This window comes from Dreissena polymorpha, chromosome 7 (genome assembly GCF_020536995.1).
Source record: "Dreissena polymorpha isolate Duluth1 chromosome 7, UMN_Dpol_1.0, whole genome shotgun sequence".
Classification (NCBI taxonomy): domain Eukaryota; kingdom Metazoa; phylum Mollusca; class Bivalvia; order Myida; family Dreissenidae; genus Dreissena; species Dreissena polymorpha.
In genome coordinates this window covers 108,925,871-108,948,693 of record NC_068361.1, presented here as the reverse complement: position 1 = coordinate 108,948,693, position 22,823 = coordinate 108,925,871, and the positions used below count along the sequence as shown (strand labels likewise).

General features: G+C 33.1%; 1 protein-coding gene and 1 long non-coding RNA gene across 8 annotated transcripts in view; one reads left to right on the top strand and one right to left on the bottom strand.

Moving 5' to 3' along the window:
- Positions 1-22,823, bottom strand: part of LOC127838521 (uncharacterized) — a 104,026-nt gene that overhangs the window by 27,316 nt on the left and 53,887 nt on the right. The window lies entirely within an intron of this gene.
- Positions 1-22,823, top strand: part of LOC127838514 (D(1A) dopamine receptor-like) — an 89,637-nt gene that overhangs the window by 64,360 nt on the left and 2,454 nt on the right. The window contains exons 1-2 of one of the 7 annotated variants that reach the window (XM_052366307.1): positions 14,396-14,581; positions 22,155-22,257. The exons of 3 other annotated variants lie outside the window; for them this stretch is intronic. In XM_052366307.1, the coding sequence (XP_052222267.1) occupies positions 22,184-22,257 (74 nt within the window). In that variant the 5' untranslated portion in view covers positions 14,396-14,581; positions 22,155-22,183. Of the gene's footprint in view, positions 1-14,395; positions 14,582-19,054; positions 19,169-19,551; positions 19,631-22,154; positions 22,258-22,823 lie in introns of those variants that run through there. 3 more of the 7 variants (XM_052366310.1, XM_052366309.1, XM_052366306.1) reach the window with 3 other exon arrangements.

The window sequence follows — 22,823 nt, the reverse complement described above, 5'->3', positions numbered from 1 at the left end:
ATATTTGCAACATGTCGAAGATTTTCGGAAAGTAGCGAAGAGGTTTTCGTCAGTTAATATTCATGTCCGTGCCGGCCGCTAACTTATCAGAATCAATAAAAAAGAACCAGGAAAAATCGGTACCGATCGCAAATTTTCGGAATTCCGATAAAGCTTCAACATTATTTGTTCTCAAATGATCGCGTACTCGAACGAATCTGTCCCTACGCCTGCAACTCCCTTTAAATCTCATCGGACGTACAAAATCTATCCTTGACGACTCAAATCATATTTCCTGAATAGTTTGGCCTATTGACGTCCCTGTAATTATAACAATGGTCTTTTGGATAAACAACGCTAAGTTGTTGCAATATAATAACCGTTTAAAATAGTTACCGGTTTTCATTTAATAAAATGATTAAGTCATATTCGAGATTTCAGCGATTGCCAATATTTTGCTTTTGTTTCTCATAAGCATATGGTGCTTGGTATCTGCTATTGACTCCTGTGTAGATTGCAAATATTACATAACCCTTACAGCGGCCGAGCGCAGATATCTGCACTTGGCCGCTAAAAAGAAAAATCTTTGCGCATTAATTTAATTCAAATCTCATTATCATAATCAAAATCATCATCATCGTCGTCGTCGTCACTACTACCACCACCACCATCATCATCTTGATCATCATCATCTTCTTCTTCTTCTTCTTCTTCTTCCTCCTCCTCCTCATCATCATCATTAACAACAACAGCAACACCAACTTAACATCATCATCAAACAACAATAAACATCGGTAGCATACAATGTGCTTCATCAACCATACATAATTATATGCGTTAAAACACCATAATAGAACAGCATGAATGAAGCTGTCTATTTCTCTTTTATATTTCCTATACCAATATTTTTTTCGTTAATTGAAGGACTAGTTGAAATCTTCTATAAAAGCCCCCCCCCCCAAATAAAAAAAAAATAAAAAAAATAATAATAACCCTAGCAAACAACAATAAACATAGGTTAGTTAGTATATACTGTGCTTTAGCAACCATGCATAATGAATGTTTATGACTTCGGACCGTTGTGATCAAATTTAAAAAAGCAAGATGGTATGTATGCGGCACACAACACATAGATTATTATAGTTTTATACCTTAAACGTAGTTCATCAAAATAAAGATAAGTTATTATCTATGTTATACTTAAATTAGGTTTATAACGTATGCATATTTGTCTAAAACTTGTGAAATGTGATTCGTAAGCCGACGACAACATTATCATTCGGACCCTTCTCCCCACCTAACAATCGAGATTAAACACCTGTGGAGATCCCGATCTTATCAATGAATAAACCGGTTCAATGATGTCAAGTCAAATAAAACATACTATTACTATCCAAATAAATATCTATCAAAAAATGTAAATTGATATACCTACTTAACTAAAACTAAACTTAAACGATAAGCAAGAAAAATATATAAAGAAGAAGCAGGCAAAGTAGACAAATTAATTGTAACATATGTTTTCTCAGTCTCCCACTGTTGAAAAATATAAATAGTAGTTATCGCCACCCCAAAAGGGATCTTTATCACACGTTTGGCTCAACTAATATATAATTGTGACAGGACAAACTGTCAACAAATACCTTGTTAATGTTTTATACATAACTCCAATCAAAGGTTAACTTCCAAGGAAACTGCGGCATGTTAAAACTGTTGATTATGACAAAATGTTGTTTAGTACAAATCAGTACAATAGCGTCTGTTATGTGGCCTATACTAATCCAGTTAAATAAAACTTTAATCGCAGAAAAGTTTAGATTGTTTACACCTTAAAGAAAATATATATAACAGTTTTTTTTCTGTTTTAACAAAATGATACATTTAAAAATAAATTATGAAGCATCGCTAGCAATAGTAGAAAGAGAAGTAGAAGGAGAATTATTATCATTAGTAGCAGTAGCAGCAGCAGCAGCAGTAGCAGCAGCAGCAGCAGCAGTAGCAGTAGCAGTAGCAGAATCAGTAGCAGTAGCAGTAGCAATAGCACTAGCAGTAGCAGTAGCAGTAGCAGTAGCAGTAGAAGTAGCAGTAGAAGTAGCAGTAGCAGTAGCCGTATCAGTAGCCGTATCAGTAGCAGTAACAGTAGCAGTAGCAACAGCAGCAGAAGCAGCAGCAGCAGCAGCAGCAGTAGCAGTAGCACTATCAGTAGCAACAGCAGCAGCGGCAGTGGCAGTGGCAGTAGCAGTAGCAGTAGCAGTAGCACTAGCAGTAGCAGCAGCAGCAGCAGCACTGGCAGCGGCAGTGGCAGCGGCAGTGGCAGTGGCAGCGGCAGCGGCAGTGGCAGTGGCAGCGGCAGTGGCAGCGGCAGCGGCAGCAGTAGCAGTAAGAGTAGCCGAAGCAGTAGCAGTAGCGGCTTTTTGCTTTTTTGTTTTAGAAGTGTTTGTCGTATAAGAAGAACGCAAGGAAGACAAATTAATTGTAACATGTGTTATCTTAGTCTCCGTTGTTGTAGTATTTGTTGTATGTACACAGCCATTTTTCAGTCACCTGAGAGACATGTTTTTATAAAAAATTTAATTGTGGACCAATACATCGTGTATTAATATCAGTGTACCCACTGGGACACCACATTGGGCGAGGATTAACAGATAAACTAGGCCTTCAATTAATTATGCGCCTAGAGGCAAACAATACTATAACTTACTGATAATTTTAGGATTGGGATGTGTTTGCATCTTATTTGAAATTAGCTAGCTTTATTCAAAAACTAATTATAGCCTCAATATTATCACAAGAACATCATCACATATTCCTTGTGCAATATATAATCATATCACCATCACAATATGCCAGAGCGTTAGTATTTATTGTGCATACATATCCTACAGCAACGTTTACACAACTTATAACAAACCAACCACTCAAGCTTTAATTAAGATTGATTTCAATTTATATTTTGAAATACATTAAAGATCACTGTCAATTAATTAAAAAATAGCTTGATGCTTCGTACTCAGCGATTTAAATAAAAGAAACGTTGCGTACACATTAATTGGGGTTAATAAAAAAAGTCTGCAATTAAAATAATCAAATTTAAATAATACTAGATTTAGTTTCAAATTGTCGCTCAAAAAATGTATCAGTTATATCAGTTACTAGGGAATCGATTTGTTTAATCTCCGCAATCCAATAATAATTATGGTGTTTGTATGACAAATTAATAGCTATTCGTCATTGAATGTATGATACTCATAAAAATATTGAAACAATAACCACAACAACAACAACATATGTGATTATGTATATATCTTCTTCAGATACTCTGTGTCATACTTTCAAAATTATCCTCATAAGATTCATAATAATAAAATAAACACTATTGCAATCTTAGTAAAAACCAACTTAGCCGTTATGCTAATGATTTTATGTTCAGTATGCGTGTACATTTCAATATTATATAACAACAAGTGTTCACAAATACCTATGTTTAATAAATATTAAAAACATGAGAACCAATGAAGGTATTGCATTTTAATAGACTAGTTTTACCGTGTGTGTACATTCATATAAAATCTTTTGAAAATCACACTTGAGATAATGTCTTTAGGTTTTGCTATTTCTAATCGATTTAAACACCATAAAACCACCGTATTTTCTCTTGCATTCTAAATTTTCTTACATTTCCCTTTTAAGCCAAAATATTTATGTTTTCATGATTCTAAATTTTCGGACATACGGATTTTCGTACAGTCAGTTAAACAGCGCTATTTTATCAGATTTTGGCCCTGTTTTTGCTTATCTGATGACCCTTCGGTCATGCATTTTTACAACCGGATTAAAATAAAACAGAATCATGCCTAAGGGCAATCGACCATTACATTTGCGTACTTGGGTAAATTACCTTGTAAACCTCTAATAAGCAATGGTTCCTTCCAACAGCGTTTGAAATGATATCGTATTAAGAAAGCCAAACGTTTATTGTTTATACTTTTAATATATTATTTCAGTTGATTGTAAAGCTGTTAAGTTGTATTTTTAAAGTAAAGAACGAAGGGAACAACACAATAAAATTATGTACACTGATGTATTATTTCTACTTCAATTAAATAATTGACAAGCAAACATAACACACTTGTCTCTAAATATTTTTCGTATTTAAATTTTCCAACACGAAAAACAATATCTTTATGTGAACGGAAACTTATAATTATTACGGTATATAGTAAAAGCAGAGTTGTCTGAACCATAAGTAAAATAAAAAATAAAAAAAAAGACACAGCTTATTTTTCCCTCAAGTGTTAATGATAATATGGATAAACAATTAAAAATACATAAAGTCAATTGTGTTGATTACTCGTTATTGAAATATTGCAATGCCAATTATAAGACATCTGATTAAAAACAAAATGTATGGTGGAATACCTAATCTGGAAATACAAACTAATGATACTATTAATGCAACAACAACAATCATATCTTTTCAAGCGCAATCAGAAAACTGCTACAGCTTTGTATTAACAAACATAAATATGTTTGTGCTTATAGATTTAGATAAACTTCAAATCTTTAAGCGTGCTATGAATTGAATATAATTTATATTTAAAAGTTTTGCTACTCTGTTGATAACTAGCAACAGCAAAAAGGAAGATACCAGTTTTTATCATCTAATTTTATTTATATTTCATTGTTTATTTGTTTATGATCACAAGGATTGTTTGGATAACAGAGTGTGTCTAGATATACCGGTACCCTTAAAAATATTTTTATGAATTGCAATGAAGCGTAGAAATTAAACAGGCCCTAATACAGACACCATTTTTATCGGAATGCGATTATAGTTTCAATAGCAACTCGTAACGCTTTTTGGATTGAATGTGTAATGAATACTTTTAGCGACAAATTGACTTGGTCAAATACTGCATCTTAAACGGATAAATAAAATTGAAACCATTTATTTTCAATATTATCAACATTCTTATTTAGTTATTAATACATTAAGCAGCAAACTCTATTAATCAAAAAGATTTGATATAACATCCGAATTCACTGCAAAAATGAGCTGAGCGATAGGTTTTACGGTTGTTGAAATTGTTCATGATGAGAATGACGATGACGACGATGATGACGATGACGACGACGAGGAGGAGAACAACGACGATAACAATGACGATGATGATGATGATGATGACATTGATGATGATGATCACGACGATGACGACCATAACGATGTTGTTAGTGATAGTGACGATAATGCTGCTGCTGTTGCTGATGACGATGCTGCTGCTGATGATGCGGTGGAGGCGGAGGAGCAGGACGAGGACGAGGGCGACGACGACGACGACGATGATGATGATGATGATGATGATGATGATGATGACGATGACGATGATGATGACGATGATGATGACGATGATGATGATGATGATGATGATGATGATGATGATGATGATGATGATGATGATGATGATGATGATGATGATGATGATGATGATGATGATGATGATGATGATAATGATGAGATGATGATAATGATGAGATGATGATTATGTTGATGATGATGATGATGATAACGATGAAAACGATGATGTTGATGAAAATAACGATACTGTAAGTAGTAAATTAACTCATTAATTGTTATTATAATACACAAGCACATGCTAATGGATCTGTATCCGCAAGGCGGTCAAATGAAAACTCACTTGGTATAAATATGAAAAATTGAATCAAAATATCATAATGCGGAGTGTTAAAATGTGTTCAAATCTAGCGAAATTGTTGCAGTACTTTTCTACCGAAACCAATGCTCAGCCCAGTTATTTTAAAAATAATTTCAAAATACCACGATACACGTCAATTGGCTAACAAATACATTTGTAAGTTTTACCTCACTCAAAAACAGTATTTATTGAAGACAGGGCGTCAACAATGTCCGAGTTTCTTCAACGTAGCTTAAGTACCTAAAGTACCTTTCCGTTTGATTTATCGCAGGATCCTGGGTCCGCACCCACAGTCTTTTAAAGTGTCTGCATTAAAAAAGATAATAATTGTTGTTTGTAATAATCTTTGACAGCTCATAAAAACATGTAAATCCTCAATTCGTAGAGTTTCAGTATGATTTCATTTATTTAAAAAATAAAGACGGTTAACATATTTTATACACACATATGTTAGTAGCTATACGCCATATAACATAGGACATAATGTATATTATAAATCAAAGCGCTGAAGGCACTGAAGTTGTTCGCTGTTGACGTCCTTGATTAGCTTGTTCGCATTGCATATGCTTATCATTATGCACAGGCTAAGCTTATTTGACGTGCATTAAGCCTCGTTTTCCATGAAAGCAGCCAATATGTGCATATTTTAATGATAAACACTAGATTAGCCAATGGCGTTTACAAGCTGGTATATACATTCACTGCTAGAGCAGAATCATTTGTCGTCTGCTGCAGACAGGCAGTGGTAATCGTTCCTAGCAGAGTGAGTTGTGGTTCTTGCCGTACTTAAGTCTTCTAAGCACCTACTGATTTGAATTTATTACCCATTCTCTTGAAACGCCGACTAATAAAGTGCGATAAACCGCCTTTAAGCACTTGGCACATTAACAAATAAGAACATTCCACACCTAACCGAGAACCGACGTCTTTAATCGCGAAACTATTACCAGAAATTGAATACCGCCAGAAACAACAATGAGCTCACTTCGATTAAATATAAATACACTATATTCATTGCGTCCTAAGCAATTAAACATATCAACCGAAAATACCAGCGAATACAGTATTATATATGACATCGGTCTTATATATCGCCTCAGACATGCGAGAGCGCCACGATGAGTGAAGAGTGTGTGTATGAGAGTTTGTTTACAGGTCTTACTGGCCTCTTCACGAGATTTGTGTAGCCCGACCTGAATGATGATTGAAATGGATGTAGTAACAGTTATATGAACACGATATATCCGTACCAATATCCATGTGAGCACATACTTATAATAATTAATTTGTTAATCGTCATTAGCTTGAAAATAAACGTAAATAGATACAACAAAGACCAATTCGGAGACTTTAAAAATTTTAAATTACCTCCCCTGCAATAGAAAATATATATGGAGACTCGCATTCTATGGAATATCAAAATCTCAATATATCTTTCTCCGAATTTTTTTTCTGGTAAAAATCATCTTAAATTTAGCTGTATATTCGTATGTAATTAATTAAACAAGAGTTATAAAAAGGCATCGCAAAAAATATCGCGTTTAACTTGAATAAGTTACCTCCCATAATCCTATCGGAATATCAAAAATACGTATATAAACAAAACGCGTTCCTTGCATAAGTGATAATAAAGCGCGTGCCCGTGCCACTCGTCCTCCAAATACTTACTAAATATAGTACAACGTATCTACAATCATTGCGACTAACTCAAACCTCAGTAAATAAGTAACCAGGATAAATATACGTTTAGGTAATTAAGATATAAAACATACATATAAAAATCTACATGTTCCCTGTCTGCCGAACCCGATCCATGGACTATAGCCACAAGAGGTTCCTATGTACCTATGTAGCCGGATTGCGCCCTCAGAGCGCCCAACACCGACACAGATCACGCTACTCTCCGGTCAAACACAATACTACATAGGACTGCTGCCTTTGTCACCATATTATCAGAATCATCAACGTGCAAAATGGAAACTTTCAAATGTCCTTTCACTTCATACATAAGCCATTGCCGATCTTCAATGATCGCTTATTTCCGAGAGATGCATTTTATTTTTTTCAAACTTCGAATTTCGATATATGTTTAACTTATTCATTTAGATTACATTATTTTCACTATAAATATTGACTTTGATCAAATTATCATCTGAAAAATACGATTTCGCGATTTCTTCAAAAATCGAGCGAGTCTTTTTACCTGTTTACTTATATATATCTAATTTAAGGTTACACAGATGAGAAGTTGTCGTGGCCGAGTGGGTAAGGCGATGAATAAGAAATCTTTTGGGATTTTCCCGCGCAGGTTCGATTACTGCCGACATCGCATACTTTTTGCGACGCGTTTTATTTCTTTTCTAACGTAATTTGATTTAATATAGCACATAAGCTATGTTTATTGTTAAATATGTTGAAAATTGTATGCACATCCTTCAATTTTAAAATTAAAACAACGTTATGGCTAAATTGATTAATTTACTGCTGAAAATACGAATGATGCATGTTGCATTTTTATTTTTATTTCAAAAAGTAAACGGTAAATCTGTCTATTGTTTGGTATTTTTGCTGTATATAGTGTTTCTATAAAAACTAAGTTTAAAATATAACTTAAATGATACTATTTTGAATTTTATGACACTTTGTTTTTAACCGACCCAATTTTTACTTGGCTGAAATCACTTACATTTCATGGCGCTATTCCATAGATTAACATTTGTAAAAAATAAATGTCTGTAAAAGAATACTTATTTCATCTTGTTTAAACTTTAAACACCTTTACTGCATCTGTACACACCAACTGCATGCCCATATTTGGAAATTTGAATGAATTATGGAACTTTAATTTACCCCAGGGGTGAAAATAAACTGGACAAAAGCCGAGCGTGAGGGTGGTTTTGAAAAAATCGGTTTATTTTTTTTTAAGCATGGAAAGCCTACCTACAAATTTGCATGTAGTTTAGTGAAATGATGCTGATTAGGAAAATAATTAATTAAATTATATTTGGATATGTGCCCATTAGAGGTGCGCAAGCTTAAAAAGGTAGAATTACCGAAATTCCCGTTCTTACACGTTGTAGCATGGATCGGGTATTGAACACGATACACGTGTGTATTTGCACCCTACTGTAGTCCCGGCGGGGTTATCAACTGCACCAATACACCGGTAAGCAACCAGGGGAATATCATATGAAAAAAGAACTATCATGCATGTTTGATTTGTTAAAGTGTGTCACAAAATTTCCCTAACTGCCGATGTCGGCTATAATTTCGGTATAAACATGCAAAGAAATTAACATATATATAATGCTACTGCCGATATGTTATTGGACATTTTGTATGTCAAATGTTCATTATTTGTATTAAAATTAAGACGATTGTATTGAACACGATACACGTGTGTATTAGCACCCTACTGTAGTCCCGGCGGGGTTATCAACTGCACCAATACACCGGTAAGCAACCAGGGGAATATCATATGAAAAAAGAACTATCATGCATGTTTGATGTGTTAAAGTGTGTCACAAATTTCCCTAACTGCCGATGTCGGCTATAATTTCGGTATAAACATGCAAAGAAAATAACATATATATAATGCTATTGCCGGTATGTTATTGGACATTTTGTATGTCAAATGTTCATTATTTGTATTAAAATTAAGACGATGCTTATTTGCCAGAAAGCGTTTATTTCAAATTCAAAACAAGCAATAATCATACATAATACCAAAATATAAAACTAACAAAATGACAACACTCTCGCTTAACGCAACGTTCAGAAGCACGCGCACTTAACAAAATTATTGCAACTAATGCAATTTGTAATTAATATGTGACTACTTGCAATACAACCAGTATCATGCGAAAATTGATCTTATTTAATTGTGGTTCCCTCTTTGAATTTATGTTGCCTGTCGACTTTTAGAATAATGTGTCAGTAAGAAATGTATTGCTTGCTCTACAACCAGCATCATGCGAAAATGGATCTTATTTAATTGTAAATCCCTCTTTGAACTTAAGTTGTCAGTCGACTTTTAGAATAATGTGTCAGTAATAAATGTTTTTCTTCAGTTTCACATGTTTTTTTTAAAAGAAAATTTAGTGAAAGATGCAAATGTGTCTTATTTTTTTTCTTTGTCTTCAATGTATCTTATTTATTTGTGACTGCGTGCTTATTTTTTTTCAAGAAATGAAAGATGCAAATGTGTCTTATTTTAATTTTATCAATGTCTTAAATGTGGCTTATTTATATAAGATAAAATGATATACTGCCAGTGTCATGCAAAAAAGGATCTAATTTCTTAATATCCACATTCACGCTTTGTTCTTTATTAGCACCGTCTTTAATTAGGCTATCTCTATTTAAAGTACAGATTACTGTGAACTTAATAATTGTGCAACGGTGATGTTGATCCATTATCGTTGTTAATTTAAAATGTAGACAACAAGTTAGCAATTAATGAAATCAGTTATTTTGGAAGTAAATCTAATTTTTTCTGTACAGTAGCCAGGTGGATGTGTATTGAGCGGATAAGATAGGCATCACCACAACAAGTTTCTAATACACAGTATAGACTTCCCCTATTATTGTATTTGTTATTTACCTGATTGGAATAAATAAAGTGTTAAAGATCATTTCATGTGAAAAGCAGGATTTCTGACATAATTTCAATCGTTTTGCTTTTATACACAATTTCATGGAACAATGAATATATTGGCGCGATGGAACACAATTTATAAATCAAGCTGACAGTATAGTATCAGTTTTTAATTATGTGTAATTTAATTCGCATCTCTCCCTTAACTCGTTCAATGACACGTGAACTTATATCAATTATAAAACATCACGTGCATCATTAATTTTTTTTTTTCAATTATGAAAACATATTATATGTTCTACATGGTTTTGTTTAGTTTTTTTTCTCAACCAGAGAGACATTATAAAACATTGTTATATATAAAGCGCTTTACTTTTCTACATTACATAAAGATATATCGATTTTTTTTTAAGTGTACGTGCTTGACATATTTATAAAAAGGCAGTGTTTATGTTTGTAATAAAATCGAAAATTGACATTTAATTTGATGCAATCCACATTGTTTAGCGGCCAAGCGCAGTATTCCGCTCTCGGCGGCCGATGGTGTATTGCAATATATACAATGAAAAGCTGGGTTTCTGACATAATTTCAATCGTTTAAGAGGCAACATATGCTGATTTATGCTTTGATTAAACATTGATAACTAAATTGCAAAAGTGTATAGCATATTGTAAATAAGGTAGTACGATATCATTTGTTTCATCAGATTTGTTTGGAAAATACTTTCTGAAGACTTATTATTACTATGTCATGTTATATTTACATATACTTTTGTGTAACCAATGTTTTAAATGTACATTTTACCTTTTTTACATTCGTTTACACATTTTTCACATTAATAAACTATTTAATAATGGAAAAAATATTCTGATAAGAGTGTTTAAATGATTAACACTAATATGATTGTGTACAAATCAACATTAATGCAAAGCCAAAACCCAAACATAATGACATATAGACCCTTTAAGGCGTAATATGGGGGATTGGCGTAAACATGGGTGATTTCGGCTCTGGGCGTACGAATGTAGCAGTACCGAAATCCCCGCTAATTATTTTCCAAAAGAAGTAACCGAATGGGAGATAATACATGTCACTGGTTGCTAATGAAAAAAAAACACTATAATAATTTTGTTGACACTTGAAGGTTTGTACAGCAGGATTTCGGTACCGGCGCGCGTTTAAGTTCTAGTGTAGAATTACCGAAATCCCCACTGAGAGGCAACTTAATGCTGTCAAGAGTGCTTAATAATTAAAATTAATATCATTTTTTTTGCACCTTAACATTCATGTGAAGTCAAAAACCATTCATACCGATGACCTATTGACCCTTTAATGCGTAAATATGGGGATTTCGGTACTAGGCGGGCGAATGTAGAATTACCGAAATCCCCTTTTCATCATCGCACATTAGTGTAACATAAATTTTAACACAAAATATGTAGGGAAACTCATATGATTCGCGTAATGTGAAAATAATTATTATGCTATAATTCGACCACGAAACTTGACGTGACTTAATACCGGACATTATGGAATGGAGCTACGCTGGCCGTATTTGACATAAGACCCATTTTCGCATATTTTCTTATCAATGCTTATATGAATTTGATTTCTATAATCTAATGCGTATTCGACACGGAATTATTGTCAAGGTTTTTCATTTTGTCAATATTGATCATAGCAGGGGACATTGCTGACATCAATATGGATACTGTTTTCATTTTCTGTCGAGAAATGATATGACTTATTATCAAGATTATTTTATAGTACGGTAGCGTTCTCTACACAAGTGAGATTTATTTGTACTGGTAAATTGCTCTTATACTCACCATTCGGACTCGACGATCGGCTCGAATAAACATGTTAGTCGCTTAAAAGTACAAATTCATCATATTGAGCACGATTATTATTATTATTATTATTATTATTATTATTATTATTATTATTATTATTATTATTATATAGCTTTTAGAAACTTATACCTTAAAAAAATCCCATTGGAAAAAAATCCCATGGGATAAAAAAATCCCATGGGACAAAAAAATCCCATGGGATTTTTTTAATTTTTTTTTTAAACACGATTTAACGCGTTGAAATCGCGAGAAATGCTCATCATTTGTTCAAAGGTAGTGTTTCTGAAGGTTACATGAATAAATCTCTAAAAATCAGAAAAAAATCCCATGGGATTTTTTTTCCCATAAAAAAATGGGATTTTTTTTCTATCAAAGTAAATTGAACGAAAATAAGCACAAATGCTTTAACAATGCTTAAAATCGATAACTAAGCACAAACGAACGTGTTTTATGTTTTTGAAAACCCCATGGGATTTTTTCTCCCATAAAAAAAGCTGGAGAAAAATCCCATGGGAGAAACCAAAATTCCCATGGGAGAATGAAAAATCCCATGGGAAAATACAAAAATCCCATGGGAACCCCAACTTTGCAAATAAAGTTCATAGTGAAGAAAACGCATTTAACAAGCAAAAATAACCAATTATTAATCACAAGTTAGACTTTTATCTTATACTTTATCACAAATTAGCAGACCTTCAAGAACAAGAGTACTTAAGTTTGCGAAATTTCGGTTTCGCAAAGTTCAGAAAATAAATATATGTGCACATGTTGACAGGCACTGAAGTTAAGCAAAGAAAACAGCATGCGCCTCAGTGTTCAACATTATTATTGTCATATTAACTTTCCGCAATGTGAGCGTTGAAATAATATAGCTTCACTAACCCATACGATAATTTTACAGAGTGTAATTGTTTTTCAATCGATACTGAGTGTTTATAGAATTGCGTTTATATATGCTTGTTTCAATTATCTACTCTTCCAAAGCATTGCAACCCGGCATTCAATTTTGAAACAATTTGCTGATAATTTGACATATTTACCTAATTAGTATGTTATTAGTATTAGTATATCGAACCTTTCTTGTTTTTGACCCATTCCGACATACCGTACATTTTCAATTATAGCCGTTTAACATACCAGAATAGTGTCAAAACAATACTAAATACAAAAACACAAACCAACTCCGTCAAAATATAAAATTCTCTGCTGAGTTTATGTCACAGTAGCTTAACGCGGGTGTCCATCTAATAGTATACTTTGGCATTCGAGATACATTTAGTTTACCAAACAAAACATATAACTTTAATGAGTTGGTACTGAGAGAAAATGATTTCTAGAAACACAGCAAAATAGTTTTCATTGTTATATACAATAGTACCTCTGCGTCATTATTTGTACTGCTGCATTACGGCAGTATTGGGATCATATTACGGAACACAGGAGTGTCTTTTTTATGCTATAGCTTGTCCTTTGTGGAACTCCTGCAATTTACACTACTGCAATACATGTTTAAAAGGAGACACCAGTTTGATTTTACTTTGTTCTGTTTGAATCGTCAATAACACCAAGAATTCTGATCATGCACACGTTGGACATCTAGAGGTATTTAAATGCTGAAATGTTTATAATATGTTAGCGTTAATTTAGAGACGAACACATAAACAATTTTGTTTTAATGACAAACCTTTTTTTCTGTTTGGAAGGCACTGTAACAGTGGCATTGGTAACTGATGCGATTCTATGCAATCTTTCATCTAAAAAGACAAAACATTTTCTCCCAATAAAATGTAGTTTATAGTTTAAAACACATACATATGCTTTCACAGTGTGAGTGACCTAATGCAATTATGTTCCATATGAGTGCATTGATAATCGCTATAAGTCAAATCAAACGAGCATCGATACGTTATTTAAGACAGGCCAACAGCATTTCAAAACATTTTTTTCATTTGCAAATAAGTTCGATAACAGAAGTAACCAAGTACTATATATTCATAAATGTTCACAACAAACGTATCATAAAATATAATTGACAATTGCGTAACTACGATGGAAAATTAAAAACTCGTGCGTTTCTAATTTCTACTCCAAACCCTTAAGGTTCACGCTCAACCCAAATGGTTTATTCGGGTCATCGAGTCCATAACGTTATACACTTCTTATCTGAAGTGACTCGTCGTTGAACCGAGTAGCGAACCATTGAAACATTTCTACACCAGCTTTATATCTCAATAAACACTCTGATGGCAAATGTTGGTTAATTAACATGGTTACCGCAGTGAAATATGTTGATGTTTTGTTTTTCTTCAATGAATTTGAGCTAAGCTTCTTCAAGTTTGAATAATGATAGTAGTACGAATTTTGTACTCTGCTTGTACAAGTATAAAATCGGTCTGGTTGTAATACAAGGGAATATTGTTCAAGACTAGTAAGAGAGGTATGAATATAACAATTATTTGTAATATTTTCATAATAAAGTGGAATATTTATATAGTTCAATGCATATTTTAGCGTGGTTTATAATTCCAACAGTAGCATGCATGGTTGAATTGATGTTCCTTCTTTCGTTTCCACTGCTATATTTATTTTGATTGACTGTAAAATTGACTATGGTATGGATATTATTTTGGGTATTGTACCAAACATTTACCAAATATATATCAGAGGAAAGTTGATGACGCATAACTGACAAAATCAAATGCAAAACACACAAGTCAATATCATACTATATTAAACAACTCTCATGTAATTTTATGACGCGTTACTTATGCATATTGAATAATCCCCATCGGGACACTGTAACCATTAACTTCAACCAATTTATCCCTAGCGTCTAGAAAAAAGGCCTTGGAAAACAGCGTAGACCCAGGTGCGACGCCGCATGATGCGGCGTCTCATCAGGATCTGCGCGGTTTGCTTAAAGGAATTTCTGTAGGAAATATTGTACATATAGAAATAAATATACTAGACATCCCTAATTTTGGAAATATATTGATCCAATTTAGAAGGATGGAAGAGTCCACTTGGCATAAATGGGTTAAAGTTGTGTTAATTGGTCGTGAAATTAATTAATAATTATTCGTTTTTAACCATAAGCGAGTGTTAACAATATGAGCCTTGTTCTGAGAAAACTGGGCTTAATGCATGTACGTAAAGTGTCATCCCAGATTAGCCTGTGCAGTCCGCACAGGCTAATCAGGGACGACACTTTCCGCATAAACTAGATTTTTGGTAAGGAGGAACTTCCTTGAAACTTAAAATACCATTAGAGCGGAAATTGTCGTCACTGATTAGCCTGTGCGGACTGCACAGGCTGATCTGGGACGACACTTTACGCAAATGCATTAAGCCCAGTTTTCTCAGAACGCGGCTCATTTTGTGAATTATAAACATTTTTAGTAAACCTTCGTAGTACAGTATTTCTTTCTTTTTAAATAGACGTTCAATTGTATATGTATTTGAGACTGGAATAATTAAAATGGACCATCGGTTAACCACCATCTGGATGGCGCTTTGTGTTTGCACTTATATGTTAAATATAGAGACACTACAAGGGAATATAGTTTATAAAACTTCAAAATTTCGTAATTCTAATAAAACACAGATATGACTTAAATTTATATTTAACCATTTCGTGTACAGAATAATTATAAATATGTATGAAGCTGTATTGTTAATAACTAACTATAAAATATTATCAATTAGGTCTGGGTAATTAAAATGTATATGGATACATTACCTTTCAAATTGTATTACGCATGCGCGCATTTTACTTTTATTTTAAATGAATAGAAGCAATTTGCTCCCTCAGTGTAGGTGAACACTGTTCATTTTAATTCAGCTATGCTAGAATATATTCATTTCGAAACGTAATTTATCTTCAACTCCACCTGTTGAACAGATAAATGCAGCTCTGTTTCATTCCGTTAGGAGATTGTGTAGAAATGGATTTCATTGGCAGGATCCTAGTTTGTGTCTGACCCAAACCATTTAAAAAAACAGCACTAATTAATTGCATCATATCATGACTTCATATTTACTCGAGATAGCTCTATTATCGGCGCAATTCGCATGCTTTCTCATCCCGATTGAACGAGATGTATGTTTAAGTATGATTTGAATTTAGACGTAGCGTCAACACATTAGATCGTTCGCGTTTGTTGTGTTTGTATAACTATTATGACATAAATCACTGACGTCTTTTTCATCTCGGTTAGATTTATTACTGATATGAATGTTCAATTGCGTGTTTTTTTCGTTCATTCGTATGATCGGATCAATTGAAGTGCTCTGTGTGTTTAATACGCGTTGCTTCGGATATAGATTTGTAAAGATTGTTTGCATAACACATACGTATAGGTCCATAAAACGCATTACACTTGTGAACTAAGTTCTAACTGAGGGTCAAACGGTAAACTGTATACAATCTATAAACATATACCAGTAATTAAAACCAGAAATATCTTCTTTTTTTAATATACGGCGTTGATTGTGGTTGTGGTTTATGAAAGATAATGAGTTATATCAATGAGACAGCAAATGCCGTTTTCTGCGCAGTTCTTAGCAGCATCACATGCAAATCAATAACGTTGCGCCAGATTTCGTGGTTTATTTCGCATTATTAGATATTATTGACCATATATCTATTGATATAGAACAGAAATACACAAGAATAATTGAAAATATACGAGTCAATGGCCACACACGAATCAACCGTACATATTTGAAATATTAATACGCGCGTTCTTCAAACAGACATGTAGTGGTTTTTCGGAAATAGTTATTTGATTTGATTGTTAACAGTATCGTAAATCATCGCGCTCACGCTTAAAAGGGCCTTTTCACGTTTTGGTTAATTGACAAAATTAAAAAAATCTTTCAGATTCGCAGATTTTCGTTTTAGTGATGATATTTGTTAGGAAACAGTTATACTGAACATTTACCATGCTCTACAATAGTCATTATGTGTATCTGTTGACGATATAAACCTGAAAATTATAAAGCGTTGCAACGCGAAACGATTGAATAATTTGGAGAGTTCTGTTGTTGTCGTTATATTTTGTGAAACTACGAGGATTGCTTATATCAAGTATAAAATACACTAATCATGATATGAGTATGGATGACCGAGTGGTCTAATTGGGTAGACTTCTACTCCAGGACTTCAGGGGTCAGTGGTTCGAGCCCTGTTGAGGATTACTTTTTTTCTAAATCGTATTTTTGATTTTGTACTGGAGCTTTTTAGATAAAATGTTTACATTTATCAATATTAAGCATTTAATTACAAACGTCAATACATGCCAACATCTGTGAAAAGGCCCCTATAATAAATTGATCGCTATGGTGGAACAATTCTTATTTAATTAATCAAAACTAGTACTTATCATGGAATTATTGAAACAAATCTTGTATTGAGGTACCATAATTGTATCGCCTAATATCTGCAATTAAAATATTTCTGGTCATGTTCACCGCGTTAACGCGATAGAGTTTAATAATGAGTATTGTACTGACCGCGAACTGAACTTTATACCTTGCGAGATGGAATGCAATGCATTAAAGTGAGGTCACGATTCCGCTGCTGGAACGACGGTAATTTGTTTAAAGCTTTACACTTGTACATGTTTTTTTCGGCGTAGCTGTTTAACGTCACTTTTGACCTTAGATGACCTTCATCATGATAGATCCGAAAAGAATAAACACGAATTGTTCATTGGATTATAATACAAAAATCACCGTAAACATTGGTAGTCTGGTTCCCAGACTAAATCATTGAATGCATATCATTTGAACTGAAAATGAAATACGAATATATTGTAAATTACAATAAATTAAAATCTGTCATGATACAAAACATCCTCTAAACATTACATCGAAACGTTTCTCCTTAGTTTACGAAGCAGTATAGCATTAATCACATGTCTGTACAATTAAAAGAATCTATTTTTCTCTTTAAAATAATCCGTAGCGGCCACACTAAACACTACACAAACAGGCTAGATTGCACTTCACCGGTACGCAGTTGTTTACCACTATCGACAAAGCGGGGGTTTAGGGTGGTAGCCCGCGACACTAAGGAAATATATAGGTGTTGAAAATATATCTGTTTTGATTTATTTTAATCCATATTTGCGTTTATTAGTGTAAATATGTTTCTTTGTACTTTGTTTCGTTCATTTTTTATATTAAGTTCTGTTTTTTCTGCAAAACAATCATATGATGCTTGCAATATTGAATTTTTTATGTTTACATTCTACTAACATCTGTACACATTATAACACATTATCTTTTATTTCATTCAAACATTATGTTTATAGTTTGTCAGTGGCGAATATGTTTTCTTTTCCCATTGAAACAAATGTATTACTCGTTCAATTATGAAAACCTAGTCATTACAATACTTATTGACAATAAAACATACAATTTCACCTCTTCTTGCTCTTCATTTTTATTTGTTAATACATTTAAGTATGTTATCTTATTATCACTCAATACCTTCATTTAAATACATGGTTGCTTCATTCCATCTCCTTTTACTGGTCGCAAACATTACAACATCAACGCCGTATATCTTTTTAAAGATATTTCTTGTTTTCGGTGTTTCGAAAACAAATAAACATATTTTGGTAAAAACGAATATCAGGATAGGAAACAACAATATTTATATGATCTAAAATACGTGATCACAGAATGCAATACGGTAGTGATAACTAAATATGAGAACACAGCCTTTTAAGTACAAACGCTTTGGCGCTGACAATCTTCTAAATGGAAAGGGGCACACACAAACTGTATAGATGTCGTGAGTTGAGTATGAAACTGTTTTATCTCCCAAGCCTTTTTATAAGAGATAAAGTAAATTAATTCTGGCCACGCACTTAACATCGTTACAAAGACGCGGTCGTGTTGCCGTTGTTCTTGGGAATTATGCTCAAATCAGCCAATGGAATAAATGAAGTGTATTCATTCGGATCTAGCCGCGGGAAATTGTATTTGAAATGTATTGGACACTTACAAATGTCAGGTAAGGTGAACAGCTGGCTAAGAGAGCTACGCCGTAAAAGTCTTTTGAAAAGGGTTTATAACGGAGAGATTTAAATATCCTTATTTGCTGTCTATGTTCAAAATTGTAATAAGATAACACACATTTTAAATGAACGGATGTACTGGGAAAAGGAAACAGTTTTCGCTAAAATGTATTGTACAATCGTAAATATTGGTGAATTTATTCATGTAATAAATAACTGATTTCTTAAAAGTTTACAACACGACGCAAATTTCACCTAAATGACATCTCTATAAATCTAAATACTCAACCTCTCAAATCGCGTTGAAGAGATAACCATCTCCTGATGTCAGCATTTGCTATTCATTACCGTGCATCTATGACCATGAAAGTGATAAGAGCAAACAGATATGGAGCTCTGAATGTAATCATTGTGTACACACCAGTCTTACTGTCCTGTGTACTAACGCGAAAGGAATTGTGAGTACCACTTCTTTTACGAGCGAAAGGTGAAAGCGAAAGTAGGTCAGGTAATCGTGCTTTTGATAATCGCTATCAGTCTTAATAGAGATTCAAAATCACATTTAAACATAATTAAATAGCATTTCTTTAAACAACATTTCTTTAAACAACATGTCGTTTTATAAACACAATAAAAAACATTTTTCTTTCGTTATTAACATTTTCATTCATACGCAGAACTACTTTGACGGAAGCTTTAAGTGATATTATGGGCATTTTTCACTGTCGAATTGAACTGAAAAGAATTAACAGGTCATAAGAATTAGTTTAAATGTTGCAACTGACCAATTATCTTAAACTCATTTTGCTACTAGCTGTTTATAAAAAATATATATTATTTTCGATATTTTACATGACTCACCCAGTCCTCTAAGCCGAAATGATCCGTAAAACAAAATTGTGTATTTGTGTCGTATGAACGAATCTGCATGAAAACTACATTTAGACTCACATCGTACATCGAATCATTTCTGTCGTCAGATGTCAGAACGAAAGTACGTTCGATATTCAAAAGGATTATTTTTCTCTTTCCGGGATATTGTTTTAGTATGTTGATGCTGCATTAACAAATATAAGTGTATATGAAGTGACACACCAAAAATAAACAACGGTTGTGATAGACACCTATATACTGTTAGATGCCCATAATATCACTTTAATTCCTACAACCAGGGGAATGTGATTCGTCTTAGTATAGAGGTGACATTAACGTAGTGACATCACCATCTATGTAAAGAATGGAATGAAATCAAATTGTTTCCCGTTAGATAAACGAGATCAGAATGACGCTGTATTTCACTGTTAACAATGGTATCGCTTGCATTCCGTTTACATGCTCTCGGCACTATGGTTTGAAGGCGTAATTTAATATGTACTTTTAAGGATTTCGACACAATCATAATTTGGACTTTATGATTAATGTGTGCGTTTATATGAATATAATAGCGGATGCATCGACGATAAGATGGTATCTGTGTGATTTGTTTATTTTCAACTAATATGAAAAATCGCTTTCTTTTTCGTGATTTTACTTTCGTTCTCATGCAAGCAAGTAGGATCATAACAATAATATTGCTTATATTTCGCCCAGAGCGGTGCAATTTTAACCATAAACTATGACAGCAATAATGACAATCACGATTGGTCATCTGATACAGTGTATAGAGTCCGAATATAACAGCAAACCCAGTAATTACAATCTTAACGCAGATAAAAGATCTGTTGTCGTAGGTAATGCTTTGAGCAAGTCGTGTAGGACGATTTGTTATATATGTTTTGCGGGAAAATATTCTTCTAAGAATGGAAATGAATTAAGATTATTAATAAATGACACATTCTGTACAACCTGTTTTCATACTTAAATATGATTTTACCATTACATTAATGGATGCATAACACGCGGATTAAATATGTGTGTCAAATTGTATGAAAATTGTAAAAGAATAATAGTTTATACGATTTTATGCAATTATGTAATTATCTTATGCAAGCAACTGTATATGCAAAACTAATTTTATACACGATTGGCATTTGAGCAATTAATAGGAATTGTATTAATAAAGATACGCTTAATATCTGCGAATTTCTTTGAATATACTAAAGTATATTCTATCGATAAATGTGCCTATTGGTGCTATTACTATGAAATTGAAGCGAACATATATTGACTTAAATTACTACATAAACCCAATCGCTATGCTCATACATATCATTATAATTGTTAACCATTTTTTGCCACCATTTGACTAGAATGGTTACACCTACGAAAGCGTATTTTAATAAATAATTTCTCGTATAATGTATTGTCTAACAAAATTATGTATTCGTACATGTTTGTAACAATGGTTATTAACAAAACAATAACGCATTCATATATATGCAGAAACCTATCCAGTAAATGACATCATACTGAACGTAAATAGGCGTTTCAATGATAAAATGGTTATAGCCGGTGTGAAGTTCTGGTCTTATCTTATCCCCATTTCTCAAATTAATATTTATTGTTTGAAAGGCTGAAAGGTTTATGATAGGTTGTTTTGCTGACGTCTACGCTTAGGTTTGTATAGGAAAAAAAGAATGTACACCCGCTGTGAAAGGCAAATAAGCAAATTTATTTTAGCTCTTATTGAATAATTTAACAGCCTGTCATATGATAAAGCAATTGTAACATCGCCTTCATAACCTGGCACTAAATGTTACGTAATTGCCGTTTAGTCGGATTATTTTTAAACAAAAGTTGCGTTTGTGAACAAAATATATTCATGTTGTGCTCTCCTATTTTCTGAATATCACAGTTTAATCTACGACAGTATCTTGCATAGTATTTCTAACAACTACAACATGTCATTTATCGTGCAGTGTATTGGTTGTATGCATATTGCGAACTAATTAATCTGATATGTGTTATTTACCTTTTTATTACTATTGTTGATAGGAAATAATGTTTAATCTAGTACAAATCTTGCGTTGTTTCGTGTTCCAGTTACAATCTCTGCTGGATGGTAAACCTGCATGTGTGAATACAGCTGTAGAGGAGAGAAGAGAGTTCCTGTTCAACCCAGATACCACAAGATATCTGCATATATGTAAAACAAGTTTAATCATGTGCATATAATTACTAAAATATATCACATGAGTAGTTATATTAAAGGGAAACTTAAAGATTATCACATCACCTGCTCACGCATCAATATTTATATCCACACTGAATACATATTTTAAAATAGTTTCATTTATGTGACATTTTTAATGCCACATACAACTTCTTAGGCTTTAATAAACATTATTTTTCAGTCCTTTGTGACAAAAATAAATTGTACACAGCTACGATCGATACCCATATATTTATAAGGAAGCTTACACTATTTAGATATTTGTTGATTTAAGTGTAAGATCGTTTAACCATTTCTTGCGTGGTCACATTACTCATCGTGTCACTAGCGTAGCCATTAATAAACATCTATGTTTTATATTACCACAAATAAAATAATAATCAAATCTGACACATAGATCAACCGATTTTCTTGTTGAACGAAGAATATAGTAAATAACTTAAGCGTCATATGTAATTGTTAATTTTACGTCATTAATATGGCGGTACCTGTTTACATAGAATACGCTCACTGCTGTTGTGGGCAATAAGTTCCTTAGT